The sequence below is a fragment of the Lepisosteus oculatus genome, chromosome 4 (assembly GCF_040954835.1).
Source record: "Lepisosteus oculatus isolate fLepOcu1 chromosome 4, fLepOcu1.hap2, whole genome shotgun sequence".
NCBI lineage: Eukaryota > Metazoa > Chordata > Actinopteri > Semionotiformes > Lepisosteidae > Lepisosteus > Lepisosteus oculatus.
In genome coordinates, this window is record NC_090699.1 from 62,759,632 (window position 1) to 62,768,725 (window position 9,094).

General features: G+C 36.8%; 1 protein-coding gene across 4 annotated transcripts in view; it reads left to right on the forward strand.

Annotated features, from left to right (window-relative positions):
• hdac11 (histone deacetylase 11) overlaps positions 1–8,547 on the forward strand; it is a 29,639-nt gene extending 21,092 nt beyond the window's left edge. For all 4 annotated transcript variants that reach the window (XM_069189461.1, XM_069189460.1, XM_069189462.1 and 1 more), the window contains 3 exons: positions 555–651; positions 3,337–3,515; positions 4,788–8,547. In XM_069189461.1, the coding sequence (XP_069045562.1) occupies positions 555–651; positions 3,337–3,515; positions 4,788–5,015 (504 nt within the window). In that variant the 3' untranslated portion in view covers positions 5,016–8,547. The remainder of the gene's footprint in view (positions 1–554; positions 652–3,336; positions 3,516–4,787) is intronic.
• Positions 8,548–9,094: the final 547 nt, after the last annotated feature.

Consider the following 9,094-nt stretch of genomic DNA (forward strand, 5'->3'; position numbering starts at 1 on the left):
TACTCGAGATGACAGTCCATTTGAAAATGTGGTGATACAAATATGTTTTATGCTTTCCATTCATTTATTCATAGATGTGACATGTTATAGAGCGTTTCTATAAGCTCGGGCCTAGACTGCTATGGACAGGACGTGAGTAAGGCATCAGATAAGACACTGAAATTCACATCTTGGTTGAGCCTAGGGTGGAAGTTTTCGAAAAATCGTACTTTCTCACAGTGACCCAAAGGGCAGTGAACAAGACAAGTCTCTGACTATGATCACGCACAGTCTCTCTCTCTCAAATGACCAACACTCCATTAATCCCAAGGACCGTTTTGCTTTGAAAACCTTTGGAGAAAGAGAGTATGTGATACATTCCAGAGTGGGGATTTACTGTAAGAGCCATGTCTGGGAAAACCTGGACTTATATTAACCCTGTCTAATGGAGAAAACCTCAGCTACAACAGCCGGTTTGAGATTCCCACAATCCTGATTGCAAGGGAATATCTCCTGGTTTGTGCATGCTTTTTTACCCTAAAGCTTTTATGGGAACCATGTTTTTTTTATTTTAGGGCAATGGACATGAGAGAGATTTCTTGGATGACAACAGGGTCTACATAATGGATGCCTACAATAGATACATATATCCTGGGGATGGATATGCAAAACGTAAGTCATAGGTTGTGATATAAAATGTTAAGGATGTCTACGGTGTTTGATAAGGGTAAAGATGTGAAAGGTATTTGAAATGCAGGACAAAGTGGGTATATACAGTACCAGTATGGTGAATTACATGAATGCATGAATGCATAAACATTATTACAGAAAAAACAAATAACTTTAAATTGTTCGTGACATTAATATCTTTGCAGAGAATGACATCCTGTGAAGAGCACTGAAATATTTCGAAATCCTATACCACTTTCCCCATGCTAGTGTTCATCCAAATTGTCTGGTTGCTGTTTAACTTTCTCAGCATCAATGCTACCCCATATGGCGTTGATGATGTTCATAACAGGATTTTGTAAAGGCCATGACCTCCCTGCGAGTGTTCCATCAGCCTCTTTGCCTTCCAGATATGTTTGCACTGTATTGGCTGAATGCCTGGAGTCCCAGTGAGATGTGGTCATGGTGGATGAGAATCTGCCTGTATCTTCTTCAGTGTATGTGATACAGCCCCATACTTCCCTCATGCTTTGTTATAGCCATTGCTGATTGCCTTCTATCCTGTTGTATGGGCTGCCTTCCAACAACTGTTTACCAAGCAGATGGATTCTCAAACAGCTCAAATATGTCTCCAAAATTTCTGAAGTATTTCCACTACTGTAGTGTATACGACAAACATTGAGAAAGTCCCTTGTTTTCACGGGAGATACAGAACACTGTCAGAATCTTTTTTTTGTCTTTCTCTTGTGGCCGAGTCACTCTCCCTCTTTTCTACGGGTACTGTTTCTAAATATTATGCCGTGATTGCTGTGCAATAGTTTACATGACATACAGTTGGTATACTGTGCATCCTGTGCTGCCTGGACTCATCTCATTAGATCGCCTTTCATTCTTTAGCCATCAGACCTTGAATATCTTTCATGTGGTCTGGGGCATCGTTTTCAAAAGAGCAGAGAGGCGCAAGTATCTAAATCCAGACCCATTTAAGAATGTTTCCCATCCTGAAGTTTTACAGAGGCGATGCTTTTGATTTCTTTCCACAAATGTGTTTTCAAGGCTTAGTCGTTAAGGGTGTGCAATGTATTAATTAAGCAAGGGCACTGGTTTGGGACAGTTTCAGTTAGCTCACAGCAGTGCACCAGTATTTATTCAGTTAGAACTCATCAGCCTGGTTCCAGCTTGAGATGGGTCAGGTGCAGGCTCGGATAGTGATAATAGATAAGCACATGGATAGTCATTACAGGTGTAAAACCAATCTCATTGCTTCATTGCTGCAGCTCAAGTAGCAAGCACTGCAGTACAGACACGACTTTTGTTACTTTAAAGTTAAAATGCCGAGACAACAGTGTTTTGTAATATATAAATGGAAAACATCGGTTGATGAAATGGTTCAGCATTTTAATAAATACATTCATAATACATTTCTGGCAGGCATACCATCAGCATGGTTCTGCTCTAGATCTTTGGGACACCTGTAAGGATTGTAAAGTCATTCACTTTTAATTACAGTGCTTCATCAGAGTAAGAATGCATGTAAACTGATATGCATATTCACTAAATCAGTCTATGCAGTTTTAATTTCACATAATTAAAGGCTTAGTAAAAACAAAATGCCACGAGCTTTTTGTCTGCTGTGAAAATGCTGACACCATTTGGAAAAGTTGGAAACGCAAGGGTGTCGTCTCAGAAGTGAACTGCAATGCATTTACATTCCTACAGGTGGCAGTGTTGTGCACTGTGTCACATTAGAGAAAAGTATGGATTTCTCAGCCCGTGAGGTTGGAGCTTGGGGGGGGGTACTGAACTAACAAGAATCAGTATAGCTCAGAGATCAAATCATTTCTAAAGGATTGCTTTACAATTTGTGTTCCTGACGGTTCACCTATATTCCTGCAAACATAATTCAACAAAGTTGTCTGTGAAAGTGTAGTCATTTGTTTAATCAAGATTTCCAAATTTGTATCTTCTCATTTCTACCTCTAGATGTCACTATTATTTTTTCTTAAAATTCTGCTGCTATAATTGGGCATATATTTAACAATGTAAACCACTTTTAAAAGCCATAGGACTATCACTCATTCGTCAAATACATTAATAGAAGGATTACAATTTGTCATTTTCTTTCTGTGAACTGATGGGAATGCAGTGGACAGAACTTCTTCAGAGTTACAGGTTTCATCTGTCAACTGAACGAGAGCAGGAATTGTTCTGGCACAGAGGTTTATTCACTGATAGATATGGAAATGTAATTATTGTAAGATGTTCATATAGCCCTTCCCTGCGATTCTCAATGATACAGCAGAACGCTCTAGTTGGTCCATTGCAAAAAATAGGTCCTGTGTTCAGAGTTGTGTGAAAAAATAAGTGTATAAAAACTATTGCTAAACGTCTATGGGTAACAACTATCTGACAAGTTTAATTTGGGATATTAAAACAGTCTGCTCTGTAGTGTTTTAATATTGTTAGAGGTTTAGGGTGCTCTGTAACAGGATGTCACTGATACACTACTAAGAAACAATAATTGTGATACATGAGAACTGTAAAATCTCGTTTTTCCCCGTTGGTGTCTCAACGAGTGGGGTTGTATGTAGGGTATTCTAAGCTTCAGTAAGCCTTCTTGACCAATCCCAGCACGCCTGGCTGTTTTGATTTAATTATGATTTAACTGCCGATGCCATTTCACTTCAGGAGCAATAAAGAGAAAGGTTGAGCTTGACTGGGGCACCGAGGACCCAGAATATCTGCAAAAGGTTGAGCTTCACGTGGAGGGAGCGCTGAACGAAATGAGACCTGACATCGTCGTCTACAACGCAGGCACTGATATCCTGGATGGAGATCCACTGGGGGGTCTTGCTATTTCGCCTCAGGTGTGTAGACACTCAATCTTGTCATTATTGACCACTTCGCCTGCTGGCAATGAGGTATAGACCCTTAGAGGGCTGCAATCAATATTGCTGAACATGCATTAACTTATTGCTAGAGGGAATTATGTATTCTATATTAAATCATTGTGATAAAGTTTTGAAATCGAACTTGGGAATTGACATGGTTTTATAATTAGAAATATACAGTAGCTAGATAGCCAGGGGAGTGGAAGAGGCTTGATTTGCTGTAAGGCTTTTTTAGAAAAACATATTCTCATGAAGATTAAATGAATCTTTACCACTATTTTCCTGTATTTAATTTCAATTTGACTTTGTGTTACACGTGCTACTAGCCCCTAGAGTACGAGACCATTTGAAACTTGCAAATCCAGCTTGCTTGCAATAGCTGCTATAGTTCATACTGAGAATGAAGCAATTGATTATTCCACATGCTCTCCTATTAGATCATCCTGTCTTGAGAGGCTAGCCAGGATTAATCAGCATCACTCTGCTGTCAGCCTCTTATCCTATTCTCAATTGTCAGAATAGAAACTTCTCCAGCCCATTGCCTTTTCCAGTAGCACAACAGCCCAGTACAATGGTATTCCATCATCCTGCTCCTGCACTTGTTGAACCTGGACAATCTGTTCACTGTACTGTTTGCCATAGCAAAGCCCTTGCAATCATTGTCACTTTACGAAGTAACATTAATAGTTTGCATAATCTCTGTTTTTAAAGTCACTTCATTCCTTGTTCCTGTACAAGATGTTACCCTTATCCAAACCCTTAACTCGTAACTCTATTTTACTGTACTATAACTTGCACTATTGTAATGCAGATATTTTTTGGCCACTTAACACCAATATAACAATATTTCATACACTATTTCTGTTGGACAAAAACGATACGGTTTATTGTTCTTGCACATATTTTAGCTCACCTTGTTGCCACTTATGTGTTAATTATATCCTTAAGGTGGAAACCACAAGTGAAACCTTGATTTTGTGCATGTACATACTCCGTAGTGTAGTGTTCTTAAGTAAAAGGCAACATTTTGTAGTGACAGATGTGGAAACCACACTGCATCCTGTAGTCCCATCCTTTTCCTACGGGTCACTTAACTTAAAGAAGTTGGCAGCTAGTTTCTGTGGATAAGGATCAGACATAAATGTACATTACCTCACCAGTATTGCATGCATTGAGGACCGTGTCTTTTCAATAATGATAAAATGAGAGGAAGCAAAAAAGACCAACCACTGCCTTTCGATTACCCAGGGCATTATTAAAAGGGATGAAATCATATTCAAGGCGGCGCGTGGAAGGCAGATACCGATCCTCATGGTGACCTCCGGGGGATATCAGAAGAGGACAGCACGGATAATAGCTGATTCCATAATTAACTTGAATAATCAAGGTCTGGTGGACTGCGACTGTGCTGCACGTGAAGCAGGGCCTTCACACGTTCCCCTGATGATGAGCCAATCTGTTTCTGCTGGCACTTAGCTCTCCAGCAACTGACGCTCCTACCCTTCTGCTTTCCTTTTGAATTTCCCTTGACGTATATGTTGGCTACTTAACTTTAGACTGAGTTCAAAATCTTCTATTTATATTGTGGCATATCCTCTTAAAGTTTTCCATGTCAAATCCACACTTTTAATTTCACTCATAGTAGTTCTGGAGAGAATTGTACAGCTTCTTGACTGAGCTTTTTTTTTTCTCCAAAAATGATTTACTATTTGTATTGTTCAATGGTACTAGATACTTCTGCTCACATGAGTAGTTGTACAATAATTATGGCGTTGATTTTGTACTGCCTTTTGACCTCCGTGCTCTTTGTTGTGACTTTGAATGTGAATGATGACCTGAAATGTGATTGAAGAAACACATGGAAGAATGAAATGTGAGGGAAGAAACTGCTTGCTCTGAGCATTAAAAAAAAAAAAATGGGTTACCACATCTGTATTTGATTTCAATAAGTGTGTGAAGACACTGGGAAGAAAAGATAGTGATATCACTCATTTAATGCATAAAGACTGTATAGCAAACAGCAAAAATGTTTTTAATTTGTTTCATATACAGTATATCTGCAGTATAGCTTTATAGGACATACAACAGTACAAACGTGTACTTTTATGTACTGTATAACTGTTAACTGCACCCTAAACTGCAGACATTGTGTTTTACTCATGTCAGAGAATAATAGTGCAGTCGGTCAGTCTAACCAACCCCCGTTTAACGAATGTTTCTGACCTCCTCAGAGAAACCATGATAACATCATCACTAGCATTTTCAAACCAGTTAGGAAGAAAACTACAGAAAACTGTTATGTGACCTGTTAAGTGATCTTTCAGTTTTGAGATAATAGCAGATTCATTTTTCCTTTAACATTGTGTGATTCCAAATGAGTAGAAACAAGTCCATTTTTCCCATTTTAGGAAATCAATTCTTTTTTTTTTTTAGCGTGACTAATGCAATATGCAGAAAACCATATGTGTATACTCTCACATATTACATATTAACATCATAAATTAGATGACATTGCCCACGGTCTTATGTTTTTCGAAGTCTTAAAGTAAGAAATAATAAACTAGACAACATTAAAAAGAGCAAGAAAACTCACATGAGAAGGGAGAACATCAAGGGGAAATGAGTGAAAATAATATAAAATGCTGCTGCATTAACTTGATTAATCTTGTAGATCATGTTGTGTAATGGTACAAAATCTCGTTTTAAATACACTACAATGAAGTACTGTATAAAGCCACAGGAGACTTGGAAACTTAAGTCTTTCACTCATAGAATATTCCTCAAATTCAGTTAGAGTGAGCATATTTAACAGATTTTCATAACATGCAATTTCTGAAAGATATAATTTGTAATATGCCTTTTTACATGATGTGATAAAAAAACCATGATATGCTACACATGTCTCGAAAGGCACGTGTAGAAAGGTGAATTTAGTCTGGTTTCTTGTAATGGTACAATAAAGATGGTGTACATTTTTCAGTCTGCTTTTATCAAAAGGACATGTATTTCAACAATTCAAATATTGTAAGGAACAACGTCTTATATTCTGTGCCCTAGTGAACTGGGCTACTCATTTGTGTAGCAAGTTTGCATTGAACAAAGTAACCTGAATTCCCATCGAAGACAATTTGTTAAATTAATGTTATGGTTAAGTATTGTATTAAACACTATCTTTGCTAGTGAAGCTTATTTATTTACCTTATTTTTTTAAATGAACACTATTCCAACACAAAACCCCAAAACTAGAACTTGTATAGATTTTATATGAATTATTTTTCTTTATTTTTTTCCTGAACCGTTATTCATATAGAGTGGCGTTCTCATTCTGTTTACATTTAATAGCCCCTTTTGTAGTAAAAATGAAAGTCCTCGATTACTTTAAAGAAAATGAAACGTACATTAAAAGGCTATTAACATGCATTTTTGTGAACTAACCTTTAGATTGAGCCAGGATGTTCATAATGGCTATTATCAGTTTAAGAGCAAATATACTGTAAGTGACAATCAATATTGTTTCACAAATGCAGTTGCTTAAAAAAAGCTTAGTAGCTTCTTGGAACGATACCAAATTACTTACTGACTTGCAAAAAGATGCCTAAAAAGATTTTATCAATTTGGTCCTCTGCGCCATCAGTTTACTGTCATAAAAATGAGTATAATTTGGTCTATATACTGAATAGATCTTGTAACTGTGCTGCTCAGTTGTTAAATCTGACCCTCATTTGTGGGTTTTTCATTGAATGGCTGTAAATGTGATCTCTGTAAACCCACTGTTGCTTCATTATTACCTTTTAGGGCATGACGGCTTAGTTTAATGATATGTCTGCCTTCATTATAGAAGCAGACGATATCAACCAAGTGGAATAACATTTAATTTCTTGGTATCTTTTAAACCATGCACATCTAATGTAATAGAGTAAATTTGAAACTTGCAGTACAGTAGTTTATCTTATAAATGAAAGCTTTACAGTTATATAATGCTTTTTAACCAATTGTATTTATTTTAATTTACAAATTTGTGTTCCAATGAGAATGAGTACACCTCTGTTGAATTGCATTTGAGTTCTGTTTCTTAATCTTATTTACTTACAGAAACACTCATTTTATCTTCCTGATGAAAATATGTCAGAAAAACTCAAAATGGATTTTTGTCTTGTGGAACTTTAGAAATGAGCAGACACCCCTTGAAACATCTCTTCCTTGAAATAGTTGCTTTCTAAAATAGATTTTAGTAGTAGTTTACTAGATTAAAAAGTTTTCCTTACTAGAACATCTTAGTATCCTGTACAGAAACATGCTGCATTTCAAACATAAGTTTCAGGTACCCTGGGATGTTGGTACTTTATAAAGTATTGCAAATGATTTGTTTTGGAAAAGAAACGTAGAGAGTGGAGGTGAAATGTGAAGTTAAATCAAACAAATATTAGAAAAGGAAAAAATGAAAAATACTGTAGTTAATTCAGTCTTCCAGTTAATTTGATCCTTGATAGTGTTGTATACCCAATTGGACTCAGTATCATAATCTGTCCAAAGATACAATTTTTGGACTGCATATTTGTATCTGAGATAATTAGAGATTAAAATCCTAAAAAAGTTTTCAGTTGATACCATGGCTCAATAATGATGATTTAATTATTCATTTTTTAAATAAAGTAGCCCTTTGTAACAATGATAGTGTTAATTAGTAACTCTGATGTACAAATGTTCCATTTGAATAAAGATTGCAGGATCAGCAAATGTTAATTGCAGTCCTAGTTTGGGACTTCTGAGAAATTAACTGTGGTTCTGAGATTTGGGGGTTTGAAGCTTTTATACTTGTATGTAACTGATGTGAATTTCTTTAAAAGTAATTAATATTGTGTATATTGAGATCAATATTATATAACAGAGGTGCCAAACCAATATACTTTTTGTAACCTTTGCGACAGTTTCCTTAGTTGTTCACTTTCTGTGGTTGACATGTAATATATTACATTAATATATTAAAATATATAATGTTTTAAAACCAGCCCATTGTGTCTCATCTTAAATACCCGCCTGTGTCATGTGTGGACTACTTGTATCATGTCGTGCACTAAAGAGAAATGCTGTGTATGTTTTAGAAACTGCAGATTTCAGGGGTGGCAGAGAGCTCTATAATGGATTCCAAGCCCAGAGCAGTGAGTGGTCATCACCTGACTTTGAGTGTGGCCTAGACAACACTAGAGGTCTATTTGTGGCAGTCATGAACCATTGACTTAGCTGCATCATTAGGCATTTGCGATTCTTCGTTATTACACTGATACAAGCAGACATCTGTGCACCTGACATCTTGCAAAACAGCCATTCTCTCTTGCACAGAAACAATCCTAAGTGGTTTTATACTTCCACCCTGCTGCTGGATTTTTAGTGTTCTTGTTTCACTTCAAACGGCAGTGGAAGGAGCTGAATATGTTATGCAGGCTTGCTTTCATAGAATTGCATGTTGGGCTCTGCTTTGCACTTCACAACCCTTCTGAGTTCGAGCTCTGTTAAAGCAAGCTTGTTTAGGTACAAAGAATATCAATTGTTGCAGA